Raw genomic sequence first — 16,066 nt, forward strand, 5'->3', positions numbered from 1 at the left:
GTAAGAGGCTGTTTGTTATGGTAAATATGCTTACCTATTACCTGATTGGCTCAGAGAGATGCAGGTAAAGAGGACGTGTGATTATTTAGTGTTTACAGTTGAGCAGTTCATGGGGGCATGGCCCTGAACATTAGTTTCTCCAGCAGTAGAAACAAAAATACAATAATATCTGAGTAAAAACAAAATCCGGTTTTTATTTTTCTGTAATTATATGTGATATAACACGAAGATCAGCATACAGTAAAATAAACAAGCCCGACAGTTTTCTGTTTGGTCCACAGGGGAGCAGAGAAGAGCTTTGAGGAGATGAATTAAGAGGTTCACATTACATCAGCTATTAGGACCAGTGATCCATATCTACATTTGAGTAAATCATATGTGTGTGAAATAGCAAAACTGTCATATACACATATACACACTTATACACACAAAGTATCAAAATGTAATTATATTTAATGTTGTAGATAGACGTTGCCCATATTTTTCATTTTTAAATGGAAATGTGGTGACCTTTAAGCTTAAGGACTAATCTACTGCATTTGTACTCTTCACTGAAAGGTTCTGCTGCTAAACATGTGGAGCAACATGTGGACAAGCTAACAAGGATGTTTTAGTCTAAATTCAAAGTGACTTGCAAATTCTGGTCACATGATCCCTTTGTCAGCTTGCTTGGCTTGGCTGAGTTACCTTTGCATACACGCCCTTAGTGAGCAGTGTTTTCTGAGAAACCTATGTTGATTCTGCCATTTCCTCCATTCTGTCGTACAGCACGACGGAATGCCTAACGCTAACCTACAGTCATAATAATAGATTGAAAAGGTTAACATGGGTTTTAGACATTGCTATCAGATTCAGTGTAATAGAGTCAGTCAGCGGTTTATCTTGTACTGTCCAAAGTCACACCTGCCATTGTTATAGTTTGTATATAATACTTGGTGGAACTGGTACAGGTCATTCAGGAAAAGTAAATCCCTTTTAGAGGAGTCTGATTCTGGTGGAGTTTCGGCTCTCACAAAAACATTTTGAAATGTTTTTGCCACTTACATACGTCATTTGCCAGCAATAAAATACATTTTACCAGTATACTCACATACACGTCTGTCAGATTACTACACAGTTGAGGATTGCATAATAGTTGTAGACAAAATACAGATTTACAACATTTTACCCCCATTTTGACAATACAGGTTCAGAATTAGCATGATATATAAATGTATATTAATAAACAGAACACAGTGGGTGGCTAACTCCAGTAAGCTAATCATGTGTTGAGGTCAAAATGCTACCAAAAGTACAAGTGCAGTTTAAAGAATATGAAAAATATGTTTTTAATTGTCCATGCTATTAAAGACATTTTGCTTACAATTAGTGCTTTAATTAAATGTTTTTACCTTGAAAATAAAGTATTGTACCACCTTGCCAGTCATGTTGGGGAACAAAAGGCTTCTAAGGACCACTGCTGGTTATTATTTTAAGTGTTCACAGATAAGCAACCCCACTGTGCACAGAGGGGTATCTGGATTGGTAGCTGTAGATAGTTGATGGCTGTCTTGACAACATTGGCTGAGGTTCTGATCGAGGGATAAGCACCAACTGCTGCGGATGTAGAGGCTGCAGTGGCTGTGGGGTGTAAGCCCTGTAGTCTGAGTTTTTTGAATATATGTACCGCGGTGATCCTTCGTCTTCAGACTGTATATTGCAACAGACAAACATGCATCCTCCACCAAATAAGAAAGCAGCCGACACCCAACCAATATAGAGAGCTTCTCCAAGCTCCCTGCGCTGGGCATCAATCAGCAAAGGGTTGTAGAAGTCCCTGATGATAACGTGGGCGGTCCAGGACACAGGAATAAGAACGCAAATGCAAGCCATCAATATCATGCATCCTGCAATGATGAGGACCAGTCTCTTAGCTCGATAGTTGTTCCTGATGCAGGATGTGCACTGCATCCCGACCAAACAGATCAGCACACCAAGGCCACACAGAGCCAAAGAGCAGCACATTAACCCTCTTGCAGCTTGCAGGTCAGGGGAAAGGGCCAACAGAGAGTCGTAGACTTTACACTGCATCCGTATGTCAGCTTGTCGGTAGCAGTTCATCCACAAGCCCTCGTAGCGAGTCTCAAACACTATAATATTCTCCCCAATAAAGGCTGTGACACGCCACATCGGCATTCCAGTGACCGCAGCTGCCCCAATCAAACCTATCAAGGACAATAAAAGTCCCACTATCTCCAGGGCTGAGTTGGCCATCCTGTCTTCAGTCACTCATCCAAGCTCATAGGTGCAATAGCAATGGGATAGTATTTGGGTATAGCTTAAAGCAGTAGATTTCCCCTGTCGAGTAGCAGTTCATCCAAATGGAGGAGGAGCAGGTTAGTTGTTCACTTCTGCAAGCTCTTCCCTCTGGATGTTATGATATAATGGGAAGGGGTGGGAATATGTACCTGTAACTAGGAGACCGATTCCTTTGTGTTTTTTTAACTCTGCACACCAACCCCAGGAGCTTTTGTTTGCAGCTACTTTGTTTATTCAGAGAGATCCGTTTACATTCTCGGATATCACTTTACAAGAAAGCATTAAGGGGAAAAAAACATATATTTTGTTGTAAGACTATAGTTTAAAACTGTATGTTAATATTTTATCCTACTGATTTCAGCAGGTTAAATCAGTCAACTGAATTTATAAAAATAAAAAAAAACTTTAATCTGAAAAGAAAACTTTGAACCACAGAGAGATGATACTTTCCTTAGCACAGGTAAAATGCTTCTGCCCTTATTTCTGGAGGAATGTGACAGTTTTTAACTCATCTGCAGTGTGGCAGCTTTTCAATCACCCACTCTAGCCACGCTGCACCCCAAACCAACCTGTAAATCTCCCACTAACCCTTTAATAGGTTTTACTACACAATCCTCTTGAGGCTGTAGTTATATCCTTTTCCTGTGCCCCTTTCTGTTACATGCAGTACTTTTCTTTCCACCCAACTCATTATTATTCAAACACCCAGCTTCTTTAGCAATGACCTTGTTTGGCTTACTGAGGGTGTGATCGTCTACTGGACATCTATCAAGACAGCAATCTCACCCATGGTTGTTTAACCCATACACATTTCTATAATACAAATTATTTTTTGCTGGACTGTTTTAATATTAAATTATCTGGAAAACTGAAATTGAGTGGGTTTAATTAGCTGGTTATTCTAAGTGATAAATGAGTTTCATTTTTTAAATAGAATTACTGAAATAGCAAATCATGGCAATTAATGATGTGTTTTATATACCTTTTTACCACTTTGTGTTTCTTTTGAAATGGCTTATATTTTTAAGTTGCATGTATCTCTATTTATTTATTTTAGTTTTAATAATTTACCAGCAGTCTTTGTAAGATGTGATTTATATCTTTATGTATTAAATGCAAATTACAGTAAACCTTTACAGTGAACTTTTTTTGTAGTAGTTGCAGAAGTCGTGATGATATGTAATTTGACAACTAAACAGATTTCAAATGTTACGGCTGTTATAGACACAATGAATAGATCTAAATATTTTTGGGGATAATTGCTTAATTGTGTATTTTGATTAATTCAATCATTAAGTGTGTACCCATCTGTTTCCGAATTGTTTTGAAGTTTTTGTTGTTGTCTGATCCTCATGTGAGGCTGTAGAAGAAATCTGGAAGTTGCACCTGTCCATGATTGGGACTAAATCTCTCTGTATCTGTTCTTTTTTTCCTGTTTCTAACCAACCTGGTTTTACTGGTTAGGGCACATTTCGACTGACGATGATTAAGACCACATAACTTTCCGTGTACACACCCGTAAGTGAAACAATAGGAGCAGGAATATCTGGATTCCAAGACAAACAAAAGCTTTTGAAGAAATGAAGTTTTAATTAAAGAAAAACATACAAAACAACTTTTGTCTCCCTTTTCAATTGTATATGACTGTTGACATTTAATTTTAGGTGTCATTTTTGAAAAAAGCTATATACACAACAAAATCTCAAAGGTAAACAGAAAATATGTGCAGGTATGAATAAAGTCTAGTGCATAATTTTAACTTAAAAGAGCCTGTCTGTATATTCTGTAAAGGCCTAGATATTATCACATTTCTGCTTTATTCCTATTAAGGATGTAAAACACACACACAATAGGCGCAATAAAACCAAACTAAACATTTCACCACAGTTCCTCATGATCAAAACACAATCACATACATGATGAATTTCAGTCTCAGCAATACACTTGCCCCGCTTTTTAAAGTAATAAGTAGGGATTTTATAGTTATACACCGTCTTTGTCTGGATTGTCTGGTTTAAAACTCAAGTCCAAAGATCTCCTAGTACTGATTCGGATTATAAAGCACAGATCCTGGTGGGGGTGCAGAGTATGCAGGTTGGTAGCTGTATGCTGGCTGGTATGTGTACGGCTGGTATGTGTTTGTAGGTTGGTAGATACTTCCTCCAAGGTTGTACATAACTCTCTCCTCTTCGTTATTGGTGCGGGGAGCATGACGGCACAGCAGGATCACTCCGGCTGTAAAAAGCAAAGCAGAAGTCACCCAGCCGACGTACAGAGCCTCTCCAAGTTCTCTCCGTTGGGCGTCAATCAGCAGTGGGTTGTAGAAGTCCATGATGATGACATGGGCAGTCCAGGACACTGGGATCAGGGTAGTTACACAGCCCAAGAGGAAGAGACATCCTCCAGCCACAAGGACGACGTGTTTTGTGCGAACACGATTATCCACCAGCCTAGTGCATTTCATTCCCACCACTGAAACAATCAGGGCAATGGTTGTGATAGCCACAGAGCAGCACATCAGACCTCTGGCTGCCTGGAGATCTGGTGGCAGGTATAGCAGGGAATCGTACACCTTACACTGCATCCTTATGTTGGCTTGTCTAAAGCAGTTCATCCACAAACCTTCCCATCGAGTTTCCATCACAATGATGTTTTCTTCGATGAAGGCTGTTACCTTCCACATGGGCAAGCCAGTCACCGCTGCCACTCCTATCAGTCCAACAAAACCAATGATGAGGGCCACAACTTCACAACAGAGTGCATTATGCCGTTTCCTCTTGTCAGCTCTTTGTTTTTCCTCGTAAACAGAGTCCTGGTAATCTGCGTAGGTCAGGGGCGGCTTCTGGAAATTCTTGTCATAGTAAGACCCGGCATAGGACATTGGTGGCTTGGTATAGCCACTGTAGGCTGTGTAGGAGGCCATCGCAGGAAGCACCAAAAGCCAAAGATGCACTCTCTGGCTGTTCTCTTACAGCTCCGGAGGTGAGTCTGAAGAAAAGGATTAGCAACAGAAAATATACACCCACAAAAACATGCACATGATGCAATGCAACCTGACTGGTTGATCTACCCGGCATCAAATAGATGCTGATGAAGGAATGCTCCTTGTTTGATTGCAAATGAAACTGCTACGACCTTCAATTAACTGTTTGGTGTTGTGATTAGGAACTTTTTAATCACTTTTTTTTATCAAACATGCTATCATTTGATAAAGTTGAATCTGATCAGTTTCTGCTGTTTAAAATAAAGCTGAAGAAAGGGCAGGACAAGATACAATACTGTATTATTTAGACATTAAGCAGGAATGGAAAAAAAGTTTTATATACAAGAGTCATGAACTGGCCTTTCTTGCCTTGAAAATGATTATTTTTTTAATCTTGAGTAACCACCGATTTTCATAAAAACATGACAAATGTACTGTTATTTATGTGCTTATGTTTATGAGGATGATTGGTACAACTTTTTTATTTATTTATCCAATGACTGAATCTGTTAACGAACAGAAAGCCGATCACAGAAAGCCAAACCTGTGAAGTTTATATGTAAAGTAAGCTGATAAGAAGGTGTTGAGTGCAGAAACATGAGGAGGATTGGTTTCACTTGCCAGAGATCCTCATCTTTTTGTTAACACACTGAAATGTTACTGATATGTTTCTTACGGTAGCTTCAGATGTCTAAGTGTAATCTGTCTGCAATGTTAGGTTTATTAGTCTCGTCATGCAGGTGCAAAAAAAATAACGAACATAATTACATAGATTTTGGTGTAGGGCTGCCACAACTAGTCGACTTATTTGATGACGTCAACTATATTTACTTGTTGACAGCGATATTTTTAGTTTAAACATACATTTATGAGTTTTTTCTTTTTTTCTTAAAAACATTACACAATTTTTCTACTAAATTGCTGTGTGCAGAAAAACCCTGAGTACAGCCTGTAGCAGCACATGTAAGCAGTTGTGACCTGCTCTAGCCATTGGTATGTCCCATCAAGGCTACAGCTTAAAAACATGGTAGGTTAAAAAGCTGCTTCAATGTCAAATGAGATGGGTTATGAAAGTTCTCAATGGTTGAAGCGGTCTTAAGTATGGAAGTACTTAAAGATTGGTGAAAATAAATGGAGGGTGTGGAGGCTCTGTAAGTTTTGCTGCCAACTAAGATGTTTTTACAGTTATTTGCACAGGATGATCTTTAAGCCAGATATCCACCAATAAATTCTTCCTAGCAAAAAACAAAAACCTGTTCTAAATTGACATTTTTTTTATCCATAATCAACATTTCAGAACTCTTAAAACATTCTTTTTAGTATGTCACACTTCCCATTCCTGCGTATTGAATTTTATACTGCAGCTTTGCACAAATGCATCTAGAATGAGCATTGTCATGTCCTTAAGGATATCTGAAATCTTCATTTGTACTTAGACGAATAGTTTTTATGGATATCTGGACTACATCCACTGCCTACATTGGGCTATTTGTAGAAAGTAATTTCTGACTTCAGTGGATATTTACTTATGTTATTGGGGCACCTTATTTAATCAATTTAAGACCCTAGAGTTACACATAGATTAATAGAAATAACTTAACAGGCAGTTGGTTTGCTGTGCAAGTGAATTAGTCCAGTCCCATGTTATCCTGCAGGTGTATTGGAGCATGCGGAAAATATGTAACTACAATGAAAATGTACTTAAACAGTTTGCAACTTTTTACTCTCCCTTTTACGACTCAGGCTCTGACATTGTCTACATAATCCTGAAGTTTGTGCAAAAAGCAGGATTGCCGGCAAGAAGACATCCGTAGCATGGCTGAAGTTATTTCTTTGATTTCTTGACATGAGTAATTTTTTGATAAAACCCTATGCTGCCTGGTTTATGTGACCAGGTTTAATGTGTTCACATTTGAATTGGTTGTAAAGTTTAAGCGCTAAATCAGTCTGAACTTTTAAGCTCGTGGATTTGACTTTAGCTAGAAGTGTGATGGTCAAAAAGTGATGGTCTGCCAAAAACTGATCACCACGGGGGGGATTTTTGGGAGGCAAAAACAATTTTTGGCTATTATAGGCATTTTTTCAGCATGGGACTAACTATATTTGGTAAAATCTATAAAATCTAATCCCTCTGAGTGAAACAGTCATTTTATGGGTAGAAACCTGTCAGTTGGGAAAAAAAAAAGTAAGCCTTCTAGTTATTTTGTACTGTGCACAGTACAACTTGTGCCAAAGCTTTGCAAATATAACCTTTTTGAAATAAAATGTTGTTAAAATGTATTTTTTACATATTTGTTAACTATGTCATTATGTCTTGACAGTAGAATATGGACAGATGATCTGTGAAAAAAAATCAAGCGCCTTTGGCTCTTACCAATGGCCCTACTGCCATTTGCAGAAACACACCGCTCCCTGTCAAAACCTACCAATCAGAGCCAGGAGGAATGTCTTAGCAGTGTCAATCACACTTAAGTATGCGATGCTCACACCCTCCCCTGCACAACACGTACTGTGGTTCAAGCTCAAGATTGCTGGTGCGTGGCACATCTTAGTTTATACCTCAGCCACTAAAAACACTAATTTCTCCTTTAAGGATACAGTTTGATGGGCTTATTACTTCTATAACCCTCAGTATTTTACAGCTACAGTCAGAGAAGTGTCTGTCCATCTCACCTATCATCGAGTCAATGATGGATGGCATCTACTGATCCTAATGGCATCTTTGCTGTTGACAGTTTGCTGTCCAAGAGTATTTGTTAAAAGACTATCACAGTCTACTGGGTGTTTGTTTTGGTCTTTTTGACTTGGCAATGGTAGAAATATTGCAACTGTTGCATGTTTCAGTCACTGTACTCCACAGCTCATCAAAGCTCTCTTTGTGATGGATTTCCAAAGTGTGTCTGAGAGCTTCAGTAAGGTCAACTGCTTTGCTAAGATCTACATTAGTTGACTGGAGTACAAGGACCACAAGGAGTCCATTGAAATTCAAGTATTTCTGAGAGCTTAATCCTCTTGCTTTTGCATCTGTTTGTGGATTAGTCTCATAGGAAATTTCCTCCCTCACTCTAATTACTGCAGTTGACCTGTCTAGGTTTTTTACATGCAGCATAGCGACAGGCCTACTTGGTGTCACTCGGTTTTGATAATTATTGCGGTGGCCCACTGAATATTTCAAGCATCTTATTGTGAAAAATAAGCTGATTGACTTTCCTCAATCATCTTCAGTTCACTTATTGTGAACATGTGAGCCTAACATGAATGTATAGTCTTTTCAGCAAAGCACATTTTCTACAGTGTTAGCAATAAGATTTCAACAGGGTGCAGTGCAGTCTTTGATGCAGATCCGTAACTAGGTTTTTCAGGGACTTAATACTATATTTACATTTATATATTTTTGGTGAATTAAAATTGATTTTGAAACTATAAGAGGCTTTTGGATAAACAAGGAATTTGTTTGTACAAGTATGACTATAAGGATTAAAAAGCTGGGGAAGCACAACCCCTGCATTCATCACAGTACTGTTATGTTACAGAATGGTTGGAAATCTAAGCAAGCTTAGTGCAGATAAATCGTCCAAACTTTATTTTTATTGCTATAGTCCCGTTTAGAATAACATTTTTTAGAACGTATTTATGACATGCTCAAACAGTTGAAACTGACACTTTCACAGGGATAACATTGCAGGTTTCGGGGGAAGAAAAAGGTAAGGCACACCTTTGCTGTAACCTTGGGCATACAAGTGTTTTAGTGTTAATATTGTTTGACTTCAAGAACTAAACCACCAAGAAAGACATTCAAAATGAGAAACTAAGCAGACTGTGTGCTTTTGTTTTTTTTTTACTTTTTTACCCTGTTGTTAGTAAGGGTGTAATATAGTGATCACCTGGAGAAAACATTACACATACTCTACCTTATCTATCAGATGTTCTTTATTTTTAGCAGAAATTTGTTGGTCATATAGTGTCGTTTTCTTCTCTTTGTGGCAGTTTCTGTAAAATGTAACTGTGGTGCTGTTTTCAGCTCCTAACAGAATGTAGGATATTTTTGTTTATGGAAATAGAAACAAAAAATGAAAAATGCTGTATGACTATGAGTGTATTTATGTTGTGGCTTTTGGTTTTGGCCTGACACCTCTGGGCCACCGTACAAACCTCACTGTCATCTTAACGTTTTAGGGATTTTTAGATATCTTAAACTAATGCTAGAACAGTTGTAATTGTTGGTATCTTAAAATGTTATTTATACTACTGATTGTGCATGTCCTTGATTTCAGTTTTGGCTAATATATATATATTTTTTTTTTTGTTTGACTCAGGAGGTTAATATTTTTTGCTATCTAAGACAGTAATTAAATATATCATTATATATGGTTAAATGTTAAAATGGCTTGCCATTGTAATCACATTTAATTGTTTAGATAATGTTAATATCTAGATTAATCTAATTTGAATAGGACAAACTTTTAAATACTAATAATACAGGTAATTCATTCAAATCATAGTAAGTTACATTCTTCAGTATCACATTTCAAATAAAAAGTGTATAAGAAAAGGATAATTTTTCCTTTTCCTTTTTTGGTTTATTTCTAGTTCAATTACAACATATTTGTGTGTTATGCAATAACATTTTGAGTTTGTTCACAAATAATAAACTAAAATAACATGAGATTGCTTATGTGAACAAAAGTTAATTGCTTAAATTAATAGCATACTTTAATTGTTTACAAAATTGTTGGTTAATTATAAATAGTTCAGCACTAATCTGGTGCAGTCAATTAAATTAGTTAAATGTTAACAATTAATTCCATAGACAAAAGTTTAAACCAAGTATTTGCAAGAGAAATGACTGACTCACAAACAACCTTTTGTTAATGCACAGTGAGCTATGTTGGGTGTAAATGTTTGGTGGAAGTGCAAATAAAAAATCCTCAAGAGCCGATAAGCAAAATTAGTTTCTTATTAGACTACAAGAAATTCAAAATATCAATAATATTTTTTTCATTTACAAAATACCCACTGTCTTAATAATTGAATGCTTTTTATTTACACAATTGGTTGAATGATAAAAAACATTTTTGATTGGAACTTCTTGTAATGAAATACCCAAACCTGTGATTCATAAAATACCTTGCTTTTAACTGGCCTGTGCAAATCAGCTTGGGAAGTTTCTTAGGTTGTATGTTGACCTTTTTTTAAAATGCAAATGCAAAAAGCATAAAAACAATTATAACAATTATTTACACATATTCGTGGAATTTATGGAAGCTGGATCCTGTCTTGGCGAGACCCACGCTGTCCTCTTTCACAACACTCTTTTCCTCCATAAGATATGCATCATTGTAGTGGTCTTCTTCTTTGGATGTCCGTTTGCTGTATCTGAAGAGCAGGATGATTCCAGTGGCCAGCAACACACCACAAGTTCCCCAGCCAATGAAGATGGCTTGTCCAAGCTCTCATTTTTGAGCATCCAGTATTGAACTGTTGGATAATCGAGTGACACACCCAGCAGACGGGGATGAGTGTGATCAGAAACGAAAGCAAATACAAACATCCCCCTAAGGCCAGAGTGATGTTTTTGCACTTTTGTTTGTCACCACAACAGTAGTTCCTCTGGATTCCACAACCTGTAACAATCAAGGCGATGAAGACCAGGGCAATGGAGACGCACATCATTGCCCTGGTCACCTGCAGCTCAACTGGGAGAATCAGCAGTGAGTCATAGACTTTGCACTGCATATTAATGTTAATCTGGCCCTCCCAGAGCTCCTCCATTACAATAAGGTTGGCTCCAATAAAGGCAGAGACCTTCCAGGTAGGCAGAGCAGTTATAGTTATTGTCCCAAACAAGCCAATGAAGCCTAGGATCAGGGCAACAATTTCCAGCTTTGCTTTCATGGTTTAGCAGAAGAAGTGCATACTTGTCTTGTCTTTTTCTTGTCTAATGCAGGCACTCGCCAGCCCATCGGTTTTACAAGGCTCTAAATCTGATGTAGTGTCACCCTGCTGGTTTGCATTACTTTAACTGTAAAACAAATAGTGAGGAAAGGGAAACTAAACTGTGTTGTTCTTCACCTGTCAAAATGTCAATGCCACTTGTCATGCATTGCATGCAAACAGTTTGCAATGATAATGGTCAACATTCTAGCTGTTTGGATGTAGTGACTCTGAATCTATAGGTATAACCTTCTTTACCTTCCATAGCTAGTTGACCCATTAACAAAACTTAAAAATCAGTTAATATGCTCTAAACATTTACACTAAACATTTACATACTTTCTAAAAAAAACCTGTTTTGAAATAAACTGCTGCGACTCAGATTACAAAAATGAAGATAAAATTATTTCAGAAAGAGGTGATTTAAATTTCTTTTTGTTAGTTTTAGGAAAATACATGTTGTCCTTACTTATCCTCATCATTCGAATGAGTGTCATTAATTTTGGGATTTTGAGGATGCATTTGAACTATTCTTTTTTCAATATGGAATAATTCTACGACATACAACAGCAATGGTTTTTAACATGTAAGCAGGGGTGAAAGTTAGCCGGTATGGTCCGGTACTGCGTACCACTAAAAGATTCTGCGCCGGTGTTACGTCGATTCAAGTTTCCCCATCAGATACGGCTTCCCCAGCGTCTCCTTGCCGCTCACGCGGCAAAAAAGGCATGTACTTGTTGCAGGCTCGGAACCATCGCGCTGTGCTCGCACCACAGGGGAACTACAGTAACCCTGAAAGCTCAAACATCGTGTTTCGGAGAAGTCGATCTACATTTGTTGAGCTAGTGTGTTGTTATTAGATGAACTAATATATCATCATTAGATGGATGGATGGATGGATAGAGAGAGAGAGAGAGAGAGACTACAGATATCTACAGGTCCTTCTCAAAATATTAGCATATTGTGATAAAGTTCATTATTTTCCATAATGTCATGATGAAAATTTAACATTCATATATTTTAGATTCATTGCACACTAACTGAAATATTTCAGGTCTTTTATTGTCTTAATACGGATGATTTTGGCATACAGCTCATGAAAACCCAAAATTCCTATCTCACAAAATTAGCATATCATTAAAAGGGTCTCTAAACGAGCTATGAACCTAATCATCTGAATCAACGAGTTAACTCTAAACACCTGCAAAAGATTCCTGAGGCCTTTAAAACTCCCAGCCTGGTTCATCACTCAAAACCCCAATCATGGGTAAGACTGCCGACCTGACTGCTGTCCAGAAGACCACTATTGACACCCTCAAGCAAGAGGGTAAGACACAGAAAGACATTTCTGAACGAATAGGCTGTTCCCAGAGTGCTGTATCAAGGCACCTCAGTGGGAAGTCTGTGGGAAGGAAAAAGTGTGGCAGAAAACGCTGCACAATGAGAAGAGGTGACCGGACCCTGAGGAAGATTGTGGAGAAGGGCCGATTCCAGACCTTGGGGGACCTGCGGAAGCAGTGGACTGAGTCTGGAGTAGAAACATCCAGAGCCACCGTGCACAGGCGTGTGCAGGAAATGGGCTACAGGTGCCGCATTCCCCAGGTCAAGCCACTTTTGAACCAGAAACAGCGGCAGAAGCGCCTGACCTGGGCTACAGAGAAGCAGCACTGGACTGTTGCTCAGTGGTCCAAAGTACTTTTTTTGGATGAAAGCAAATTCTGCATGTCATTCGGAAATCAAGGTGCCAGAGTCTGGAGGAAGACTGGGGAGAAGGAAATGCCAAAATGCCAGAAGTCCAGTGTCAAGTACCCACAGTCAGTGATGGTCTGGGGTGCCGTGTCAGCTGCTGGTGTTGGTCCACTGTGTTTTATCAAGGGCAGGGTCAATGCAGCTAGCTATCAGGAGATTTTGGAGCACTTCATGCTTCCATCTGCTGAAAAGCTTTATGGAGATGAAGATTTCATTTTTCAGCACGACCTGGCACCTGCTCACAGTGCCAAAACCACTGGTAAATGGTTTACTGACCATGGTATCACTGTGCTCAATTGGCCTGCCAACTCTCCTGACCTGAACCCCATAGAGAATCTGTGGGATATTGTGAAGAGAATGTTGAGAGACTCAAGACCCAACACTCTGGATGAGCTAAAGGCCGCTATCGAAGCATCCTGGGCCTCCATAAGACCTCAGCAGTGCCACAGGCTGATTGCCTCCAAGCCACGCCGCATTGAAGCAGTCATTTCTGCAAAAGGATTCCCGACCAAGTATTGAGTGCATAACTGTACATGATTATTTGAAGGTTGACGTTTTTTGTATTAAAAACACTTTTCTTTTATTGGTCGGATGAAATATGCTAATTTTGTGAGATAGGAATTTTGGGTTTTCATGAGCTGTATGCCACAATCATCCGTATTAAGACAATAAAAGACCTGAAATATTTCAGTTAGTGTGCAATGAATCTAAAATATATGATTGTTAAATTTTCATCATGACATTATGGAAAATAATGAACTTTATCACAATATGCTAATATTTTGAGAAGGACCTGTATACTGTTGTGATCCTATATGGTCCTATAAACCCAGTCAGATTCTCACTGCATAAAACAGGGGAAACGGTCTCTGATGGATCTCCACACCCTGTCAGATACCGTTTTAATTTGTTTGTATCTGACCTGCGCCATTGAATACATAACATGTTTACATTAATATAATTCTATTTGCTAATCATATGAATGCCTAAAATCTGCAGATGACTTTATTGTAAATAAAAAAATATAAATACATCAAATATAATAATTAAAAACCATTAAAGAAACTGACTTACAGAAATATAGCTAAGTAAATACACCTGACCCTTAAAAAAAAAAAAAGAAAGAATGAAAAACGCTTTTCTACCTGGCCATCTCTGACTCAACACTTGGTGGTCTCTCCAATCTCAAGTTCTGACCCTCTCTAGGAGCTTGAGGAATCGCTCTGTTGAGTAATGCCAATATGTGCTGCCCTGCTTCAATTGCTCTCTGCTGGTCATACTAGAGTAGGGAAATAGGAGAACACTAATTTAATTTCATAATTGAACATAACACAGCAAAAGGTACATTACATATAATTCAAAATATGATCTAAATACCAGACAGATAACAATTTATTAACACTAATAAAAAAAAAGATAGAAATTATGTGAACATCCTACCTCTGCCTGTGATCTACCAGTTTGGTTTTCCATTTTGCATCTAGAAGAAAATATATATTTAGATGTTACATTGTCTCCCCTTATCTACAGCACTGATTATGTGCTCGGGAAATAAATAATATGATTGTACAGTCATGTGACATGTGTGGTGTAGATCATCATGGACATAATGATGCTGTGTTTCCCCACCTTAGCATCGCTGCTAGTTAGTACACACACGAAGGTAACAGTTTCTTAACATTTATTTCCATCACATACATTTGGTATTTTGCCACACTTAATGCATCTCGACAAAGGTGCACTAGTTCACGGATTTAACATTAAGACAGGCAAACATTACACAAGCCCAGTTTATGCACTTTACTTGATGCTAACATTAGCTAGCGTGCTATGCTAACCGGGACGCGGCACACAAGATAATCGTCTTCCTAAATTGTGTAAAACTTTCTTCTTTGAAAAAAGGATGGACACTTTAGCAGCTCATGAACTGTAAATCTGTGAAGATTACCATTCACGTTCGGTGTTCTCCTTTCTTCTGTAGAGTTGATGTCTCCTCACTGAAGCGACGCTGCAAGCCCTGTAGTTCGAGCAGAAGTTCAGAGGTGGGGGGCATCAGTCAGCGCTAACCAATAGGGAAACGTCTTACATCGTTCGTCTTTAGGCTCCGCCCAGGATGTTCATGTTCCCAGCACTCACAATTCTTTGAGTTCAACCAAAAACAGAGCGCGTCAAAACCAAAAGAGCGAGAGTCGTAACCAAAGATTTTTGACATGCGCAAATAAAAGTTTATGTTTTGCAAATAACTTTTTTCTCTTCGTGAGAAAAAATTTGTAATTTTAATCAAAAAAAGTTTTTTCAAAAAAAATTTTTCTCCCCAAAATAAAATATTCCATTAAAAAAAATAATGATCACAACTTAATATTTTTTGATTGAGATTAGTTTTTTTTTTTTTGGTTGAATATTCCAAAAGTTTTGACCACAATTTATTTTTTTGATTGAGATTAGTTTTTTTTTTATTAGTTTTTTTTATTTATTGAATAATATTGAGACAAATTTACCTCCATACATTAGGACAGGACGAACAAAAAAAATCACTTACCATCTACAGACTTAAATAAAAAATAAAACAACCGGAATGTCAAATTTTTTATTTAAATGAAATCAAAACTTGACCACAATGCAGAGAACAATAACTGCTTTGCTGAAAAGAAAAGACGGAAACTGAAGATGAAAAGTTATGCATCAGAAAATGGTTTATCAATTTTGTTGCATGGCAGTTCTTTAACAATTTAAATTATATATACAGTACAGACCAAAAGTTTGGACACACCTTCTCATTCAAAGAGTTTTCTTTATTTTCATGACTATGAATATTGTAGCTTCACACTGAAGGCATCAAAACTATGAATTAACACATGTGGAATTATATACTGAACAAAAAAGTGTGAAACAACTGAAAATATGTCTTATATTCTAGGTTCTTCAAAGTAGCCACCTTTTGCTTTGATTACTGCTCCACACACTCTTGGCATTCTGTTGATGAGCTTCAAGAGGTAGTCACCTGAAATGGTTTTCACTTCACAGGTGTGCCCTGTCAGGTTTAATAAGTGGGATTTCAAGCCTTATAAATGGGGTTGGGACCATCAGCTGTGTTGTGCAGGA

General features: G+C 37.9%; 3 protein-coding genes and 1 pseudogene across 4 annotated transcripts in view; all 4 read right to left on the reverse strand.

Annotated features, from left to right (window-relative positions):
• The window catches only part of LOC124884330, a 28,051-nt gene extending 13,035 nt beyond the window's left edge, over positions 1–15,016 (reverse strand). For both annotated transcript variants that reach the window (XM_047392207.1, XM_047392208.1), the window contains exons 1-3: positions 14,913–15,016; positions 14,405–14,444; positions 14,110–14,243 (exon numbers count right to left, since the gene is read on the reverse strand). In XM_047392207.1, coding sequence (XP_047248163.1) covers positions 14,110–14,243; positions 14,405–14,437 — 167 coding nt within the window. In that variant the 5' untranslated portion in view covers positions 14,438–14,444; positions 14,913–15,016. The remainder of the gene's footprint in view (positions 1–14,109; positions 14,244–14,404; positions 14,445–14,912) is intronic.
• Positions 171–2,397, reverse strand: cldn8.1 (claudin 8.1). The gene has a single exon (XM_047392212.1). The coding sequence runs from the start codon at positions 2,251–2,253 to the stop codon at positions 1,480–1,482; it is 774 nt and encodes a 257-aa protein (XP_047248168.1). The 5' UTR covers positions 2,254–2,397; the 3' UTR covers positions 171–1,479.
• Positions 3,869–5,286, reverse strand: LOC124884333 (claudin-8-like). Its single transcript, XM_047392211.1, has one exon. It carries the CDS (start codon positions 5,219–5,221, stop codon positions 4,337–4,339), a length of 885 nt encoding a protein of 294 aa, XP_047248167.1. The 5' UTR covers positions 5,222–5,286; the 3' UTR covers positions 3,869–4,336.
• LOC124884335 lies at positions 10,400–11,360 on the reverse strand (annotated as a pseudogene).
• Positions 15,017–16,066: the final 1,050 nt, after the last annotated feature.

The sequence above is a fragment of the Girardinichthys multiradiatus genome, chromosome 18 (assembly GCF_021462225.1).
Source record: "Girardinichthys multiradiatus isolate DD_20200921_A chromosome 18, DD_fGirMul_XY1, whole genome shotgun sequence".
Classification (NCBI taxonomy): domain Eukaryota; kingdom Metazoa; phylum Chordata; class Actinopteri; order Cyprinodontiformes; family Goodeidae; genus Girardinichthys; species Girardinichthys multiradiatus.

Excerpts from the sequence above, each read along its gene's own strand:
- cldn8.1 (XM_047392212.1), bottom strand. The coding sequence starts at position 2,253 with ATGGCCAACTCAGCCCTGGAGATAGTGGGACTTTTATTGTCCTTGATA.
- LOC124884333 (XM_047392211.1), bottom strand. The coding sequence starts at position 5,221 with ATGGCCTCCTACACAGCCTACAGTGGCTATACCAAGCCACCAATGTCC.